The sequence below is a fragment of the Anabrus simplex genome, chromosome 7, assembly GCF_040414725.1.
Source record: "Anabrus simplex isolate iqAnaSimp1 chromosome 7, ASM4041472v1, whole genome shotgun sequence".
Lineage (NCBI taxonomy): Eukaryota > Metazoa > Arthropoda > Insecta > Orthoptera > Tettigoniidae > Anabrus > Anabrus simplex.
Genome location: NC_090271.1, coordinates 160,625,322 through 160,645,724, shown reverse-complemented (window position 1 = coordinate 160,645,724; position 20,403 = coordinate 160,625,322). Strand labels below are relative to the sequence as shown.

At 41.2% G+C, this 20,403-nt stretch overlaps 1 protein-coding gene across 2 annotated transcripts in view; it reads left to right on the top strand.

Moving 5' to 3' along the window:
- Positions 1 to 19,901, top strand: part of LOC136877403 (TGF-beta-activated kinase 1 and MAP3K7-binding protein 1) — a 49,196-nt gene extending 29,295 nt beyond the window's left edge. For both annotated transcript variants that reach the window (XM_067151411.2, XM_067151410.2), the window contains exons 6-8: positions 18,008 to 18,164; positions 18,238 to 18,337; positions 19,330 to 19,901. In XM_067151411.2, coding sequence (XP_067007512.2) covers positions 18,008 to 18,164; positions 18,238 to 18,337; positions 19,330 to 19,821 — 749 coding nt within the window. In that variant the 3' untranslated portion in view covers positions 19,822 to 19,901. The remainder of the gene's footprint in view (positions 1 to 18,007; positions 18,165 to 18,237; positions 18,338 to 19,329) is intronic.
- The last annotated feature ends 502 nt before the right edge of the window (positions 19,902 to 20,403 follow it).

The window sequence follows — 20,403 nt, the reverse complement described above, 5'->3', positions numbered from 1 at the left end:
TCATAGTAAACAACAAGAATCAAATGAAAACGGGTGGAAATTGATTGACTTTGCCTTTAGCAAGGAGCTGGTGATTAAGAGCACATGTTTTCCCCATAAGGAGATCCATAAAGAGACATGGATATCACCGGACGGTCTGACAAAGAACCAGATAGACCATGTGCTGATAGATGCACGACATGCCTCCAATATAATGGATGTGAGAAGCATGCGTGGTGCAGACAGTGATTCAGATCACATACTAGTGAGGATCAAGTTCCGAGAAAGACTGGCAATTAAACCCAGGGACAGAGCTGAGCAGAGCAAGATCTATAATGTAGAACTGTTAAGGGATGAGAAGGAGGAGGAAGAGTATAGACACCGGCTGCAAAGAAAGCTACAGATGGGCAGAAACGGAGATGTGGACATCAACACAATGTGGGAGGAAACCAAGCTAGCAATAAATACAACGGCGCAGGAAGTATTTGGAGAGAGAAGGAAACAGAGTAGAAATAAATGGTATGACGAAGAAGTGGATAAGGTTCTGGAAGAGAGAAATCTTGCCCGACAAAGAATGCTACAGAGACCCACTCGAAATAATATGGCAGGTTTTAAAGAGAAACGGAGAATAGCAAAGACATTGATAAGGAACAAGAAAGGGAGAGAGATGAAATGCAGAAGAATTTTGAAAACAAACAAGGGAGAAATTCTTCCGTGGGGTTGTACAAGTAAAGAAGGGATATCGACCCTAAGTGAATATGCTTAAGGATGAGACTGATAGACTCATTGTTGGGAAAGAACGAATTCTGGAAAAATGGGCAAAACATTTTGAAACATTACTTTCTGTCAGACCAATAAATGAAGAAAAAGAAGGATCAGGCCATATGGAAACTTGAGAGAGAGATGAGGAGGGTGAATATGGAGATGAGTGTGAGGAGGAAGAGAGGGATGAGGAGAATGGAGACGAGGATGAAGACGATATGGGATCACCGTCTATTGAAGAAATACGAGATATTATAAAACAATTGAAGAGCAGTAAAGCCCCAGGGAATGACCTCATAACAGCAGAAATGGTAAAACATGGAGGAGAAGTGTTGGTGAAGAAAATACACGAGATAATTAAAAAGGTGTGCGAAACAGGTACAATGCCGGAGGACTGGACACTAGCAAATATATGTCCTATACATAAGAAGGGGTCACGCATGCAATGAAAGAATTATCGAGGTATATCCTTTCTGAGTATAGTATACAAAATTCTCTCTACAGCTATAACAGAGAGAGTTAGTAGTAGAGCAGAAAGAATTATAGGGGAGTACCAAGCTGGTTTCAGACCTGGAAGATCGATGATGGACCATATTTTCACCATGAGAATGACTCTGGAAAAGACGTATGAATACAACGTTCGACTAGGGCATCTTTTTATAGATTTTAAACAAGCCTATGACAAAGTTAAGAGATCGACATTGTGGGAAACAATGAAGGAGTTTAAATTCCCACAGAAGTTAATAAAATTGACTAAGATGACCCTGGAGAACAGCAGAAGTCAGGTAAAAGTGCAGGGAAGTCTGTCAAGATCTTTCAGAACCGAAGAAGGCCTAAGGCAGGGAAACCCCTTATCACCAGTGTTATTTAATCTAGTGTTGGAGAAAGCTGTAAGATCAGTAACTACTAATCCGGGTGGTAATATTTACAATAGACTGATCCAAATTTTGGCTTATGCAGATGATGTGGCGATATCTGCTAGAAGTAACGAGGCACTTACAACTGCCTTGAGGGAGCTGAAAGATGCGGCTGGGTCCTTGGGCTTGGAGATAAGTGAGGCTAAATCTAAATATATGGTAATGGAGAGAAATGGAAGGAACACTGAAAAACTCCAAGTGTATAGTTACACCTTTGAAGCAGTAGATAGCTTCACATATCTCGGCTCAGTAATAACATCAGAAAATAAAGTTGAGACAGATATTGTAAATCGAATTAAGGCTGCCAACAGATCCTACAGGGCATTGTATCCCCTTCTGAGAAGTAAAAACTAAGCAGGAAATTAAAACTGACTCTCTACAAAACAATAATTAAACCAGTGCTTATATATGGGAGTGAAGCATGGGTATTGACTGAGGCCACAGAGAGGAGATTAAATGTGTGGGAAAGGAAAGTACTGAGGAAGATATTTGGACCGGTGAAGGAGGGCGATTTATGGAGAATCAGAACAAATGAAGAAATAAGATTATTGTATAAGGAGCCGGACTTGGTGACATCAATCAAAATGAGACGAATTGGATGGCTGGGGCATGTACAACGGATGGAGGAGGGAAGACTTCCAAGGAAAGCACTGACAAGACACCCTGGGGGCAGGAGAAGGAGAGGTCAGCCCCGGATGAGATGGCTGGAGGATGTGGAGACTGATCTGAGGACCGTTGAAGTCAGGAGGTGGCGTAGGCGTGCTGAAGACCAAAACGACTGGAGAGCTGTGGTCAAGGAGGCCAAGGTCCTTAAAGGACCGTAGAGCCATGTAGTAAGTAAGTAAAAGTCACTGAAAAATTGAGTTTCATTTACCCCAGAAACTCTTTGTAAACCACGTTTGTGGTGTTGCCTTTTAGGGCTAAGATATGACATAGAACTGTACATGTGAGAAACAGTCTTCTCTGAAGTCGAAAACAAACAAAAAACTGTTTTTTTAAAAGGAGATTCAAAAGGAGACAAAATAAAAAAAGAGATAAAAGAAAGGAACAAGGTGAAGAAAGAAATGGATGAGGCAATTTTAAAAAATGTATCAGAGGGATGAGAATAAAATAGAAAGGTTACATGTGGAACACAAAAGATTGAAACTACAAGTAAAGAGGAGTATCAAGGAAGGAAAGGAGAAATGTTGGGGAGAATTTACCAACAAAATTGAGCAAGATAGTCGAGAAAATCAGAAACTATTATTCAGAGTTATAAAATCAAAAATAATAAATCAATAAAAAATCAAGGCATAAGAGAGAGATGATGGATCGATAGAGTACATGACAAAAAAGGGTCTTCAGAAGGTGATGGCAAAGTATTTAGAAAAACTTTATAATGAGGATGACTGCTCGGAGGAAGGAGGAGATAAGAAAATGGAAATAATAGATGGAGAAAAAGAAGAGAACCTGATAACATGGTTGGAACTTGAAAGGGCTGTAAAAGCAATGACTAAAGGTAAAGCAAGTGGAAAAGACGAATTCAATGCTGATATGATTAAGGCAGCAGGAAGCATTGGACTACAGTGGCTATACCGAGCCCTCAATGCCATATGGAAGGATGAAAGAATACCTGAAGATTGGCAACAAGGAAGCATTGTACCATTGTTCATAAAAGGAAATCAGGAAGAAATATGAAAATTATAGAGCTATAACTCTGTTATCACATGGGCTAAATATAATGGAGAAAATCATAGACAAAAGACTGAGGGATAGAATAGGAACACAGAGGAAGAAAAATATGGCTTTAGACTGAACAGATCAACAATAGACTTGATATTTACAGTGCGAACGATAATGGAAAATCATCTGGAAAGGAACAAGAAAATCATCTTCATATTTTTGGATTTGGAAAAAGCTTACAGTTAAGAGAAAACATGTATGGGAATGACTGCTGAAAAGGAATGTACTAAAATCATTAATTAACCAAATAAACATGTTGTATCATGAGAGTAAAAGCGGTGTACAAGTGGGGAGTGGTGACTCTGAAACATTTTATACAAAAAAAAGGTCTCAAGCAAGGAAGTGCACTGTCACCATTATTGTTTAGTATATTGATGGATGAAATCATAAAACATGTAAAACAGAGTACCAGTAGTGATGAAGTGAATGCTTTGGTATTTGCAGATGATGTGGTGATTTGGGGAAAGGGAGAAATGGAAGTACAAAGGAGACTGGATGTTTGGAATGAAAATCTGAAAGAGTTTGGAATGGTAATTAGTAAAAAGAAAACTGTAGTCATGCACTGTGGTAGAAAAAGAGAAGCTGAGTGAACATAGACAGAGAACGGTTAGAGAATGTAAAACAGTTTACATATCTGGGTAGCATTATTAACACTACAAGCCTGGACGTTTCAAGATGGCGTCCCTACCCTGTTCCGGCGTAATTTAGACTCTCAGAAAAAAAATCACAGTTCTGTCAGTTTTCGCATTATAAATTAACAAATGTATTGTACCAGTAAAAGAGCCCGACTCTCAGATTTAATTTTAAAGTAGCATGACTATAGTTCTCAGGGCAAAAAAGTGGATTAATTGTAGCTAGGGTTCGGTACAGGAGGTAGGGTCCTATCTACAGAAAAACTTTGACTCTGATTGCACAAGAGTTTATTCAAATAAGTCATGAATTTGCACATCACCTCTAAGTAGAAATGGATTGTCTTCCTCGTATTCCAATAGCATGGCTCGGGTTCTCCAGCTCACCAAGCCAAGCTGGTTGAAGCACGTTCCAGAAGACTCCAGGGATTCCAGGGACTCCAGATACTCCAGACAGAGGCAGCTGGACTGTCTGGATTGACGGCAAGTAGAGATGTCTCGAACTCTGAGGCCCGGGTTGAACCCCGGTGATCCAGGCGATGTTGTAGATAGTCATGTACAACCTCAGCCCAATGAGACTGAGAGGATTGATGTTCCCAAGGTCACTAGTAGCATTGAGTCCATGAAAACCTTGGATGATCAACTTATAAGCAGAGTTCTTGATAATTGTACATCAAGACTTCCAACACTCCTAAAACGATATGAGTGGTATTAATAATTTAGAGTTCATCACTAGGAAAATCCTCGTCCCTGAATAACTTTTGGCAACGAAAAATACAAGTCCCTTCTTGTGAAATTATAGTTAAACTCAAAGTTCATTACTGGCGAAGGTGCAAGTCTTTGCCTAAACTCGAATGAAAACACAAGTCCATTCACTTGGAAGTTTGAATATATTTAAAGTTAATCACTGGTGAAATTCATAAAGTCTTTGAGTGACCACTGACGACAACACAAGTCCTTCCACATAAATAAATTCACTGACGAAATTTATAAGTCTTTTAAACCAACACTGGCAAATGTACAAGTCTTGGAGTAAATGTAAGTGAAATCCTAACTTCGTTTAAAGCCGTTGGAAAGTTAAAGTTCATCACTAGCAATGTTAATCAATCACTGTCTATTAGAAGGATGAGTTCCTCAACAGTCGCAAATATTCCACGTAAATAATACAAGTCCATTTCACGAACACTTAGAAAAATTCCAATCTCGAATACTCGTAAATAATACAAGTCCATTCAATGTTCACATAGAAAAGTTCTGGTCTCGAACACACGAAAATAATACAAGTCCATTCAGTGGACACTTAGAAAAATTCCAGCTTCGAAGACGCGTAAATAATACAAGTCCATTTAGTGAACACTTAGAAAAGTTTCAGTCTCGAAGGCACGTAAATAATACAAGTCCATTCAATGAACACTTAGAAGAATTCTGGTCTCGAACCCATGTAAATAATACAAGTCCATTTCACAAACACTTAGAAAAATTCCAGCTTCGAAGACACGTAAATAATACAAGTCCAAACACTTAGAAAAGTTTCAGTCTCGAAGGCACGTAAATAATACAAGTCCATTTAATGAACACTTAGAAGAATTCTGGTCTCGAACTCATGTAAATAATACAAGTCCATTTCACAAACACTTAGAAAAATTCCAGCTTCGAAGACACGTAAATAATACAAGTCCAAACACTTAGAGAAGTTTCAGTCTCGAAGGCACGTAAATAATACAAGTCCATTTAATGAACACTTAGAAGAATTCTGGTCTCGAACTCATGTAAATAATACAAGTCCATTTCACAAACACTTAGAAAAATTCCAGCTTCGAAGACACGTAAATAATACAAGTCCAAACACTTAGAAATATTCTAAGTTCAATTACTAAGACTTAGAAAATTTTCTACACACTCAAAGTCTTATGAGTCCACTTTATAGTACTTGGAAGAATTATCTTCCCACGCTTGTATAATGACAGAGTTCCACGATGATAGTAGCAGCAAGAGTGTCCCCGCTGACTACTCAGCTGAGACTGTGTGAATAGGTTACAGTAGGTCCTACGTTTATTCGATTCGGGACGTCTACGTCATAATACTGTTTGATTGAATATCTCCCGAATCCCTTGATGGATTTGCTTGAAACTTGATCATTGGGACGTTTAGGTGATCCCAAACAAGATGACATATCGCTCGACTCACTAGCATCATTATTATAGAAATTTCAAAATTTTCTCCTTCGAACTCACCCGGCTCCGGACGACACAACAGAGACAGCCGACTTTCCTGCCCAGCATCGCTGCCGCCGCCGCTTCGCGCCGTATCGGCGTAATTAGGAGGGGAGGGTGTTGTGTGTCCTTCGCGCTCCTAGCTCTGCGCCAGCCAGCACCGCGCACGCCGCAGCTTGGATTATGCGAGACTCTACGAGACGACTCCAGTGCGCTTGCTTGTGACGTCAGTCTGCACTATAAAAGGAGCACCTTGCAGCCACTTAGGACTCCCCAGTGTCCAGCACCAGATTACACTGAACGTCGAACACGGAGGTTATCCCTCTTAAACATGTGTCTCGGCCAGGTGAACTGAATTCTGGTTGTATGAGGTTTCACCTCGGGCCACTGCCTCAGTTCCCGTTCCTGCAGCCACGTCGAGCCCCGATGCCTGTATTCTACACATCCTCAGTCCTCACTCAGGCTCCGACACCTACATTAGATTCTCTAATTGTGCATATTCATGTCATTTCATGACAAGCCAATAGAAATAACAGCATTATGTTAGTAGGAACTTTCATGGCAAGTTACGCTTATAAAACCGATAGTTTTCGACTATCATGAACTCTGTGTAATAGACAAGAAAAATGTTCCACCGATCAATACATTTATTGTGAATGAATTATTGCACTAGTACGTTGAAGTGGTGCTTAAAATCCTTAATTTCTCCAGGCTTTTCATCAAAAACGTCCGAATAAGCCTGATAGATTTCTTCCTCTGCCGCTGCTATGTCAGGGTGGTGATCTGGCGCTTCAGTTACACTGGAGATATAAGTGAGAAAATCGGGCCCTTTGTCATGTAAAATTTCCTCAATGGGTCCCTCTTCATCGGGATCTCCTTCTTCTTCTGACACGGGTCCCTCTTCTTCCTCGGGATCACCCTCTTCTCTCAATACCTGTACGGCTGGGGCGGCGTTGCCAATCACACCATCGACTTGGGTATAGGGTAAATCAATCCCTTCTAACCGGGACTGGGCGGAGGGGCGCTTAATCGTCCTGAAAGGAACCCATGTTAATTAAGTGATCTAGAGCTCGTTCACCAATAGACTTATCAGGTTTGACAAGAGAATCAATAGAAGGATATGGACGGTAGCGGAGGCGTATCTGGTCCTGGTGGCGGCAGATGCGTTTCTCAGCAGTTTGAATCTCGTAGAGACGATGGTCCAAGGAGTGGCAGATGACACCAGGTAACCAGAGCGGATTGGACTTGAATGTTCTTATGTAGACCTTGTCGTTGACGCTGAACTTCGTTTGCGAGCGCTTCGGCTGGGCCGGAAGAGGCTGCAACAGAGAAAGTAAAGTTCTGTGAGGGCGTCCATGGAGCTTTTGAGTGGGAGTGACATTGTCAGCGCCGGGCAGAGTTCTATAATTTCCTAAGAGTTGTAACAAGGCTTGCTCTTTACTTAAACCTGAAGATACGGCTTCACCATTAGATTGAGGGTGAAAAGGCGGTGCTAGGATATGCCGAATGCCATTATATGTACAGAAGTTCTGAAAAGCAGTAGCCGTAAATTGCAGTCCATTATCAGAAATTAGCACTTGAGGTAATCCTTCAGTTGTGAATATTTTCTGAAGTGCACGAATGGTAGCTTCTGTAGTAGTAGTAGTGGAATGCATGTCCACTACATAGGGAAAGTTAGATAGAGAATCTATTACGATGAGCCGCATGGAGTTGAGAAAAGGTCCGGCGAAATCAATGTGTACTCGTTCCCATGGAGAAGTAGCAGGAGGCCATGAAGCGAGGTCAGAGGACGGGGCGTTCTGATGAATTTGACATTGTTCACAATGGCGGATGAGCTTCTCGATGGCGGCATCAGTACTGGGCCAAAAGCAGTGTTGACAGGCGAGTTGCTTGGTGCGTGATATTCCCCAATGACTTTGATGTAACAAGGCGAGAACTTGTTGTCGTAGACTAAGTGGGATAACCACTCGGAAGAGGGTGCCGGTTTCCAAGAGTATAACTCCGGCACGAGTCGTGAGACGATGCTGAAGACGATGATAAGGCACAAGATTGGCAGGAAGTTTGTTTTGAAGAGGCCAACCGTTGCGGATGTAAGTACGTACTGTAGCAAGTGTACTGTCCTTATCCATTGCCTTAGCGATGCAGGTAGCGTCAATGGGAAAGCTGTATACGGTGTCTTCGAGGTCGATGTCCAACTGAAGACATTCTGATTCTTGAGAATCGAAGGCAGCATCAGGACCTACTGGTAAGCGAGAGAGGGCATCAGCATTACAATGCTGGGATGTGGCACGATAGGCGATCTGATAGGAATAGTTTTCTGAGAGAATGCTCAGGGATCTTATTACCAGGATGGAATAAGTGCACTAGAGGCTTGTGATCAGTAATGATCAGGAAATGGTTGCCATAGAGATATTCATTGAAACGGCGAATACCAAAGATGATAGCTAAAGCTTCTTTTTCTATCTGGGAGTAACGACGTTGATGCTCATTGAGTGTCTTTGAAGCGAAAGCTATAGGACGTTCCTGTCCGTAACGATCCTTCTGGGAGAGAACGGCGCCGATTCCGTAATCGGAGGCGTCTAGCGAGCATGAGGAGCTTGCCGGGCTGAAAGTGAGTTTGACAGCTTGAACAAGGGCCTTGTTGATCGTTTGCCAGGCATGTTGGCAGTGCTGAGACCAATGAAATTTAACACCTTTCTTGCGTAAGGCGTTCAATGGAGCTGCAACTGAAGCGAAGTGCGGAATGAACTTGTTATAGTAGTTCGCTTTGCCTATGAAGGATTGGAGCTGCTTGATGTTCTGCGGTGCAGGCATGTTGACAATCGCCGAGATATTCCGTTCACTAGGTCGAATGCCATTTTTATCGAGGATATGTCCTAGGTAGTGAGGTTGAAAGAAGGTGCATTTTTGCGAGGTTCGCTCGGAGGCCATTTTCTTTCAACTTAGTGAGAAGGAGGCGCAGATTATGTAGATGTTCTTGATGATCTTTGCCAGTCACAAGAATGTCATCAAGGTAGTTAGCACAACCGGGAATGGAGGCGGTGAGCTGTGCTAAATAGCGCTGGAAAATAGCAGCGGAGGAAGAGACACCGAAAGGGAGACGCTGGAGCTGGAGCAGTCCAATAGGAGTATTGAGCGTGAGAAATTGCTTGGATTCTTCATTTAAAAGTAGCTGTAGATAGGCTTCTTTAAGATCCACTTTAGAGAAGAATTGACCACCGGCTAAACGGCAAAATAAGTCCTCAGGACGGGGAATTGGAAAGACGTCGGTTTCAATCTGTGAGTTGATCGTAGATCGAAAATCACCACAAAGTCGTATATTGCCATCAGGTTTCTTAATTACGACGAGTGGAGTAGCCCATTGACTGGAAGTGACAGGTACTACTATACCAGCTTCCACCCATCTTTCTAACTCCTTAGTAACTTGGTCTTAAAGTGCAAGTGGTACTGGACGGGCTTTGAAAAAGCGAGGCTTAGCTCCTGATTTCAGCTGTATGTGAGCTGTGTAGTCTTTGGCGGTGCCTAGCGTAGAGTCAAAGACTTCTGAAAATTGCTCTAGAAGATCCGTAACATCAGAGGTAGGTTGCAAAGTAGAGACTACATTGACGTTGTCATGAATTTGGAAACCGAATAAATTGAAGAGATCCATGCCAAGAATATTAGATGTGGTGTAGTTGTTGACTACGAGTAAGGGAATGACCTTCTGAATACCTTTATAACTGGCTGGAAGAGTGATTTGGCCCTTAATGTCAATCTTCCTCTTGTTAAATGTAACAAGCTGCATGACAGCCGGAGAGCACGAAGTTGAACCTAAGTCGTGATACGTAGCAAGGTTAATGATAGAGACAGGTGATCCAGTATCTAACTGAAAATCAATAGAGCGATCAGAGAAAGAGTGTGGAACGATTATCTTGCCATAATTCGTGGTAGGAAGAATAAGATTGATCTGATCTATTTCCATGTCCTGTTGGGGCTGTGTACGATGCGGGCGTGCCGAAGGAGTCTTGGCGGGGCGGAGCGAACTCTTACATACTGTCTTGATGTGCCCAACTTTATGACAGCGATCACAAGTGGCTTTGAAGAAACGGCAGTCACGGCGTTCGTGATGCTTGAAACATCCTCTGCAGGAAGGCAGGAGTTGAGATGTGTTCTGAGAAGTGGGCTTTCTTGTAGAAGAACGAGAGGGAACCTGGCGAGAACGCTTGGCAGAGAGCGACTTAGCTGCGCGGTTCAAAGGAGCAGACGACTGGCTGGCTGGTTCAGAGACTTGAGCGACCGCATATTTAGTAGCTATTTCCGCAGCAGTCTTGGTAGTTAGTTCGTATACTGTGGCAATATGCTGGACGTCTTCCAAAGAAGGGTTACTCTTCTTGACAGCGTTGAAACGAACTTTGTCCTGGGGAGTATGGAGAATGAGCGAATCTGTATAGGGCGTGCTACAACCGTCCTTGGAACATATAAACTGGCAGGACTTGGCTAGACCCCGTAATTCCGCTATCCACTCAGCATGAGTCTGGTGCGGTTGCTTCCTGCTTTGAAAAAATTTGTAGCGAGCGGCTACTATGTGTGGGTCTTTAGCATAGTGTTCCTTGATACGAGCTAAGAGCTGCGCGAAAGGCACTTCAGAGATTTGCTCCTCTGGACTTAATTTTTGCAGTAATTCGCACGTAGAATTTCCAACCGAACTGAGAAAGAGAGCACGTTGGCGCTTTTCATCCATGATTGAATGGCATATGAAGTGTTGCTGGGGGCGGGCGAAATAGACGGACCATTCTTCTTTGGCCAGGTCAAAGGCAGGAAATGGAGGAACGGCTGTGGGCTGTGCAGAAGCAGAAAGAGCTTGAATAGCTGTAAGCAATGCTGCTTGCTGTTGCTGCATGCATTGCTGTTGTTGCTGTTGTAAAGCTTGTAAGACGGCAGCTAATTGTTCAGTCGTTGCCATGTTGGGATGTGTGAGAGAGAAAATAACTTGCGAAGCAGCGTGTACGGAGCTGGCTGTTAACTAGACCTTCACTCGAGCGGCTGATAGTGAGAGAGAGCAAGCGAGCTGGCGCGTGCAGAACAGGTGCTGCGAGAGAGAGAGAGAGAGAGAGAGAGAGAGAGAGAGAGCCTTTGAAATGTCAGCTGACTGTCCGTATTTCGAATGAGGCTGATAGTTGCACTGTAGAAAAGGCGAACTGCTGGCAGAATTTGTACTGGTTCCAATGTGTAGTGGTTATAGGTACAGAGTATTGTGCCGTATTGCCAAATGGTGTTGAAATGTGGCGGTAGACCCGTTGAATTTTCGTCGTGGCCAAATTTGTTGAAATTTTGGCGGTTGCACGGAGCACAGTGTTTTTACCTCGTCGCCAATTTGTTGACGAGACACACTAAGAACTTTTCCTCGTCGCCAATTTGTTGGCGACACACTGTAAGAGCTTTTCCTCGTCGCCAATTTGTTGTGTTGTATACAAGATAAGGTATACTGGAACACAACATAATATGACTTATACAATATATACATGAATTTAACTTAAACTTTTCTTGAAGCTGAGTAAATTCGCAAGTAATTAATCTTGATAGTAGACTGAGAGTCTGTAGAAATGTACACTTTATACACATTAACTTTATGTACACTCGAAGCTATCTTGATGAGATAGTTTGTAAAAAAGGTAGAGTTCATGATAGTTGAAAACTATCGGTTTTATAAGCGTAACTTGCTATGAAAGTTCCTACTAACATAATGCTGTTATTTCTATTGGCTTGTCATGAAATGACATGAATATGCACAATTAGAGAATCTAATGTAGGTGTCGGAGTCTGAGTGAGGACTGAGGATGTGTAGAATACAGGCATCGGGGCTCGACGTGGCTGCAGGAACGGGAACTGAGGCAGTGGCCCGAGGTGAAACCTCATACAACCAGAATTCAGTCCACCTGGCCGAGACACATGTTTAAGAGGGATAACCTCCGTGTTCTACGTTCAGTGTAATCTGGTGCTGGACACTGGGGAGTCCTACTAAGTGGCTGCAAGGTGCTCCTTTTATAGTGCAGACGGACGTCACAAGCAAGCACACTGGAGTCGTCTCGTAGAGTCTCGCATAATCCAAGCTGCGGCGTGCGCGGTGCTGGCTGGCGCAGAGCTAGGAGCGCGAAGGACACACAACACTATAAGCTTCATTTTATTGCTTTATAGATTCGGCTGAAATATGAGTAGTGTTTCCACATATCCCTTCCGTTTTCCCATACCTACATGATGGCAGGAATAATGAAAGTCGGTTTGCATATGACCAATGGGCATGGCAAGGGGCATGCTGAATATCGTTATCCTACCTGTCTTAAGTTTGTGTGTTTCAAGCCATGAAATAACATATGGAAAAGAAACTAAATTGACCCAAAATCGGAAAATGAAGTTTGATCTAAGGTAGGAGGAGTCGAGATAGGACAAAGAGTCAAAAGACCAAAGTTATAGATCTCTTTATTCCAGGGACAAAAAGTGCTATCCATTTTTTGGTAGGACTTACAGTTTAGGCACAGATTACCTCAAAAGGAAGGTCTGCATCAGCATGAAAATTGCCTCAATATTTCGATATTTTTTGGGGGTTTTAACTTTTTATAATTTCTGTGTCGGTTACAGGGTAACAGGTATAATGTTGCAAAATTTCAATTTTCTAGCACAACCAAAATTGGAGTGCGCCATTTTGTTTTGAAGCGGCTAAATATGAAAAATTTCAACTTTTTGAAATTTTTCTTTGGGTTACAGCCCAATAGGTATCAGATTGCTGAATTTAAAGTTTCTAGCTCGTCTGGAAGTGGGTAAACATCAATGTCAGTGAATCAGTCAGTCAGCTTTCTGGTTTTATATAATAGGGGTGTAATTGAGTAATAATAATAATGTTATTAGCTTTACATCCCTGTACCTTCTTTCATGGTTTCCGAAGACGCAGAGGTACCGGAATTTAGTCCTGCAGGTGTCCTTTTTCATTCCAGTAAATGTACCGACACAAGGCTGATGTATTCGAGCACCTTCAAATACCACCGCACTTGGGCCAGGATTGAACCTGCCAATTTGAGGTCAGAAGGCCAGCGCTTCAACCATCTGAGCAGCTCAGCCCAGCTGTTATTGAGTAAGATTGGTTTAAATGTAATTCTAAGCCACTTTTGTTCTTTGCAAGATTTCAGTTGGATGATGATTTCAGAATTTTGAAATTTTTTCTGGGACAACAAAGACATAAGTGCCAAGTCTATCATGTTAACTTAGATTACATCTATACATCGTAGGTGCCCTGACCTGAATAATACAGTGTTTGCTGATTTTTACTTATTGGACCACTGTGAACTTTCACGCACGCACAGAGGTCTTTTGAGTTGACACCGTAACGATGACCTGCGGATCTGTGAAGATGGGGCCCTACTAAGGTTGACAGGTTGTATCTTTTTCCCGTATTCTTACGGTTTCTGTTAATTTAGCGTTATGATTTTTATTTTTCTGTACAGCACTTTCTTCCTTTTCTAATATTTGGTGCTGGCTGATAATAGAAGCCAAGACAGTTTTTCCCTTTAATATACATATAACGAAAATATGCAATGTTTTGATTATCTTTGTTGTTATTATTACTGTTCGAATATAAAGTAGTCTACGTTTAGTTTGGTACTTCCAAAGTTCACTCAATCGCCTACAATCAGTACTGTTGTCAGGATAGTACATTTCCCCTTCTGTTGTTATACTCGTGTTCATAAACTTCAACTTCATTGTAGTGAACATTCCTTGAATCCATATATTCCTTAGTTCTTAAATTTACTCTTGTTCGAGAACCGTAATGAGTTCACCGGCAAAGAAGAAACGCTACAAGCAACAGTCTTGTGTATTTAAAGAAATGGGAAGATATTTTCAGACCTGGTTCAACTGATAAACATGCTTTTAGTACATTGTGTAGGAAGGAATTCAGCATTTCACATGGTGGATAGTTTGATCTCAAGCAACGTGCCCAATACAAAGGACATCAATGAAAAGAGAAAGCTAGTACTCAAACCACAAAAGTATCTCAATATTTTGTGAACATTAAAAATCTGAAGCTTCACATTTTCACACCAAGCAAATGCTGGGACTGTACCTTAATTAAGGCCACGGCCACTTACTTCCTGCACCTAGCCCTTTCCTATCCCATCTTCGCGATAAGAACTATCTGTGTCGGGGCAATGTAAAGAAAAGAAGAAGAAATTTGAACCCCATGTTGTCACAGCTTATGTATCACACAGCCAAACTTAACCTCAGTTATCCAAGTTCGGATTGCAGCAATAAATTGATGTCATGCATATTCGCAGATTCAGAAACAGCTGTAAAACTTTCCTGTGTTAAGACGAAGGCAGAAATGTTAGTGATAAACACATTAGCGCCTAAAAATATCCGTGGTTTTGTTAATATCCTGAAATCCCCTGAAAGTACAGTACTGTAGTTAGTTTATCTCAGGAGTAACATATGCTTCCAACAGAGGCAGCAAAAATAGATGTTCTCAGTTTGTACAAGATACTTTGAACCATTAGTAGGCATACAGAAAAACTGCTGACATTTAGTGAACAGTTTGATGAATCTTCAAATCCGGTGGCAAATGTATTTGTTGAATATCCTGAAATCTCCTGAAAGTACAGTACTGTAGTAAGTTTTTCTCAGTAGTAACATATGCTTCCAACAGAGGCCACAAGAAAGATGTTCTCAATTTGTATAAGATACTTTGAATCATTAGTAGGCATACAGAACAAACTGTTGACATTTACTGAACAGTCTGATGAATCTTCAGATCTGGTGGCAAATGTATTTGTTGACATACTCAACAGCCATGCACTAAACATAAATAATTATAGTCCTGGCAATGCTAATGTGAATTTTGACAAACAGTCTGTTTATCAATAACACAACCCAGCATGATTTCTGCAGCAAAGCATCTGATCAGTGATTTTCACTAAATAAGGTCTCCAGGTATCAGAAATGGCATTGCTTCTTTTGCATCACATCTAGTTTTCATGTTAATTGCCATTTACTGTCTAAAAATGTGTCATTGCAGCTCAGTGCTTTTGTTAGTGTGGCAGCAATTTGCTTTGTTATTGTTGCATGTGTTTGTCAATCTAAACTGCCTCCACCATTTTTGTCCCTTCCATTGAATTGGTCTGATAACATAGTCTATTTTTAGCTCACCGGACATGTTGGCCATGCGGTTTAGGGGTGTGCAGCTGTGAGCTTGCATCCGGGAGATAGTGGGTTCGAGCCCCACTGTCGGCAGCCCTGACTATGGCTTTCCATGGTTTCCCATTTTCACAGCATGCAAATGCTGGGGCTGTACCTTAATAAGGCCACGGCCGTTTCCTTCCCACTCCTAGGCCTTTTCCATCCCATCATCACCATAAGACCTATCTGTGTCGGTGTGACCTAAAATCAATTCTTGATAGCTCTTGGTAGTGACAGTTGCAGTCGGTGAGTATGGCAAAAGTCTGACCTTTTTAAATATTGCATTGTGCTGTGAAAATGGCAAGTGTGTTAGGAATTAGAAGAAGATGTGTGAATAAGCCAGACTCATTTTGTTACATGTATGGATGTTATATTATGAAGGGACAGAGTGGACTAATAACTGCATTGGTGAAACATTTATATTATGAATATTTTAAGGTAAAATTAGGACTTGGACAATTCGTGTGCTTCCTACGTAATTTGTAAAACGTTCCTTGAAAACCTACCACGTGGTGCATTGGGAACAGTAAGGCTTTTCCATTTGGGATAGGGATGCATTGGCGTGAGCTCCAGGACCATAGCAATGACTGATACTTTTGCCTGTGTAAAGTAGCAGGATTGAATAAGAGAAACAAGGAGAGTATTATGTACCCGAATTTAAAGTCGGCTATGAGACTTGTTCCTCATGGACCAGAAATTCCAATACCTTCACCTCTTTCCAGTTTACCTGACTGATTCTGAGGGTTCCTCAAATTCTGATGACGAGCATGTTGATATGGATTTTTCACCAGCCGCAGATGCAGCAAGTCCACAATCGTTTAAACAGTCAGGGTTGAGCGATCTGATACAAGACCTTGGCCTCACTTAGGAAAACAGTGAATTGCTAGGGTCACGATTGAAAGAAAAAAATCTTCTTGTGCCTGAAAGATGACCCACAAAAAATTATTTTACCACCGCTACACATCAGACTTTGACTCATGAAGCAGTTTAAGGCCTTGGACATAAGTAGCCCCTGTTTCAAGTACATTGCAAGTAATGTTTCACATTGATCAGATGCATTGGTCAAGGAAGGCATTTTTAATGGACCACAAATTAGAAAGCTTATGAAAGACAAAAACTTTGAATAGACGATGAATGCCGTGGAACTTGGTACCAGTCGCTTAAGTGCGGCCAGTATCCAGTAATCGGGAGATAGTGGGTTCGAACCCCACTGTCGGCAGCCCTGAAGATGGTTTTCCGTGGTTTCCCATTTTCACACCAGGCAAATGCTGGGGCTGTACCTTAAGGCCACGGCTCCTTCCTTCCCATTCCTAGGCCTTTCCTATCCCATCGTCGTCATAAGACATATCTGTGTCGGTGCGACGTAAAGCAAATAGCAATAATAATAATAATGGAACTTGCTACATGGATTTCAATGAGGGACATCACAACAAACTTCCTAGGAAATGAAAAAGGATGAACAGTATGAAACAATAGTGAAAACGATGTTGAATCACATAAAAGACTTAGTGTGTAGAATGAGTCTGAAACTGAACTTCCTTCATTCTCATCTCGATCACTTTCCGGAAAATCTTGGGGCTGTTAGCAAAAAGATGGGAGAGAGGTTCCATCAGAACATCAAGGAGGCAGAAAGAAGATACCAGGGGAGGTGGAATGTACTAGTGATGGCCGACTACTGTTGATGTTTGAAAAGAGAAGACAAGCATTATGCAGTCGGACACTGAGCAGCCAAGCATTCATTCCAAGGGAACATCTAGGACTGTTAAATTTGTTTTGTTCACATTTATGAATTCATATAGATACCGTACGGAATAAAAGTTATGTTTCACTTGTAAATCACATTGAATTGTCAAAATAAATTGCTGAAGTGTCATTGCCTCAGAGTTGTTTATGTGTTTTTGTATACATTAGTCTTATATTACAGTAAGTGCTAAATATGTCATTGTAATTTTATACTCAATAATTATTCATTGTTATAATAATTCAAGGCAATATTCAACTATTTAAAAATATCAATGCTATACAATAACTATAAATATTTCCAAAAATCAACTTTTTCAGTATTTTTATATGCAGTATTCAGGTATATCTCTTATTTTGATTTACCTATTGCAAGAAAATGTGACGTGATGTGCAGACATGGAAAAACGGATTGGTGTTCAGCAACCCAAAATTAGTTAAGATAATTTAAAATGCTGGGTTGTGTAATTGTTGCTTTCCAAGAATCGAGACCTGCAGAAAGCCAGTTGTTCAAACCACATGGTTCACAGTGTGATAAAGCATGCCATGGAAGAGCAGGAAATGGATGTAGAGAATCTTGCTTTGAAATTCTATAATCATTTCTCTGTATTAGCTAAAAGGCATGAGGAATTAAAATAGTTTTTTTGAATTTATGGGTCTTGAATGGTCTAAAATCTTAAGGCATGTGCCCACAAATGGCTGTCCTTAACTCCTGCCATTAACAGATTGATTATTGGCCAGCAATAAAGAGCCATTTCAGGACCATTGATGCCTGTCCAATTTTTATGTACTTTAATGCATACCCACCATGCGATTGCTTACTAATGATGTTTGTCTTAGCTAGGTTCTCACCTTGGGAACCAGGAGAATACAAGATGTTTGGGAAATTACTTGGTGAAAGGTGGATACAAAGAGTTTGAGGAACTAGCCTCTGCCACTGCAGAACCTATTATTGCAGAGCCTGAAATCCATGGAGGCATTCTGCTTGATGAATCCTGCAGGTAAGCTGTCTTTATCCCTATGTTGTAAAAGTGTACCATTTATGTTGTACATCTCTTATTTTCCTTTCTTCAGATTTCTGCTGCTCATGTCAGATGGCCTGTATAAGTCCTTGGAAGAAGCAACTGGAACAGAGCAGGTCAACAAAGAGATTGCACAGATGGCTGTAGAACAGGTAAACATATCATCATTCTGTGTACCTACACATATTTTTTTTTTCAAAATTTTTAGCCCTTTATTGATATCTGAAAGATCGTTGAATAAAGCCAGAATTCAGCCAGTATAGGCAAGAAGAAAAGGAAAAGTTAATAAGAAGAGCAATATCCCTACACTGAGCAATATCCCTAAATTTTAGAAAAGATACACAAAAAGAACAAATACTTCACCATGCACGTATCATGGAAACATATTGTATGTCCCGGCAAAATAATAATAAAAATCCACAGCCTGTTTCCAGTCATTCGACTGAGTCGGGAATGGAATGAATAAAGCCCCTATCTAGCAGCGAGGATAGGAATTGTGCCAGCTGCCGAAGCCTGTCGTACACCCCTGGGGGCAATGATTAATGACTGACAGATGAAATGATATTGGAGAGTGTCGGAGTCATCATCATCATCATCATCATCATCATCGGTTTGCCCTTCCAGCGAGCCGGGTAGGGTATTTGAAAACGAGCTTCTTTCAAAGTTGCCTATTCAAAAACATTTCGTTGTCCAAGACAGATTCCCAATTCCATCCTCTTCTCTTCAAGTCTTCCCTCAGTTGGTCCATCCATCTTCTTCTTGGTCTTCCAGGTGGTCTTCTACCTGTTATTCTCTTTTCCAAATAAGCACACGGTAACCTTGTGCTATTCATTCGTTTAACATGCCCAAACCATTTAAGTCTAGATGACCTAAGTCATTCCTCCATCGATTCATTTAGACCTAGGAGATTGGATCCCATCATTTTTCACATGATCATAATCATCAAACTTCTTACACCATGCATTCAGATTATTTTGCACTCCTTCCTCTGTTTCATCCCATATTGCCACATAGTCTGCAAACACCAGAACCTGAGCAGCGTGGTTCACTGATTGGGAGTAGTACTATAACCTGTTGCATCAGAAAATTTAAACGAACACTCCTGTGCAGAAACTTATTGCAGTTATGTTTTGTTTTATTTCAGTTCAGAATTCAGTCCACTCTGATTGGTGTTGCACAAGCTGTGGTGGACAAGATAGTGCGCATTCATCATGATGTCTACATGAGTGGCTCCACGACTCCCAATGGCCAGTCTAGAGTTGGAGGACAGCGCGATGATATTACATTACTTGTACGCAACTTCAACTATCCAATGCCAAATGCTCTCAGCTCACCTACAAGTGCAGTTGTTCATTTCAATCCCGTTGTGACCATGGTGTCTTCTTCGTCTTGGGGAGCTGGTGAAGAGACTTCCACTACCGAGAACTCTCTTACTGATGCCACTACAACTAACACAACAGATGATCAGAACAATGACACCTCAACAACCGAGAGCTCATCGGACCTTTTTCCACCTCGGCCAAACCCTCTCGACAGGAACAGCAGGATTGAGCCCTACGTTAATTTTTCAGACTTCTATGCCAATGTGGAGAAGGCTCGACTAGAAGGTACACTTCCTAGTGACTTTGATCTGTGACATTTTTATTCATGTGAGAAGTGTATAAATTCATCTCTGAGCATTGTTTACATATTAAATAAAGATCTATTCACTTGTTATTCATTGTTTTGAGATTTGGAAAAACTCTTCACTTGTTTTACTGCATTTCATGTCAGTAAACTGTTCATAAGAGCAATATAGTACTCTTAAGGGAACTAAATTTTAAATTTAATATTGTGGACCACAATAAAATCCACAATGTCAAGTATGTTTCATATAAAACTTTTAAAATATTTTAGGGGCTGTTTTGAACCAGAGTTGGCTAGTGTGTGTATGTTTCGAAACACTGAGCCGGCGCAGTCAGTTGTCCTCATGTCTCGACACAACAACGCTTCACTGTTTTGAAGCAGTGAGATTGCTTTGTGTCATGTTGATAAACTTAACCATAATAGGTATTATGTTTGATCCTGTAATGACTTGTCTGAATCTATTACAGGGAAAGGATGATTTTCTAGAAAAATATATGGTAAAATAAATAGTTTTCTATCATTATAAGGTGTATTGACAAGTCGGACTCAAGTAAAACTATTTTAAATAGTTCTGTAATAGATTTTGTGTCGT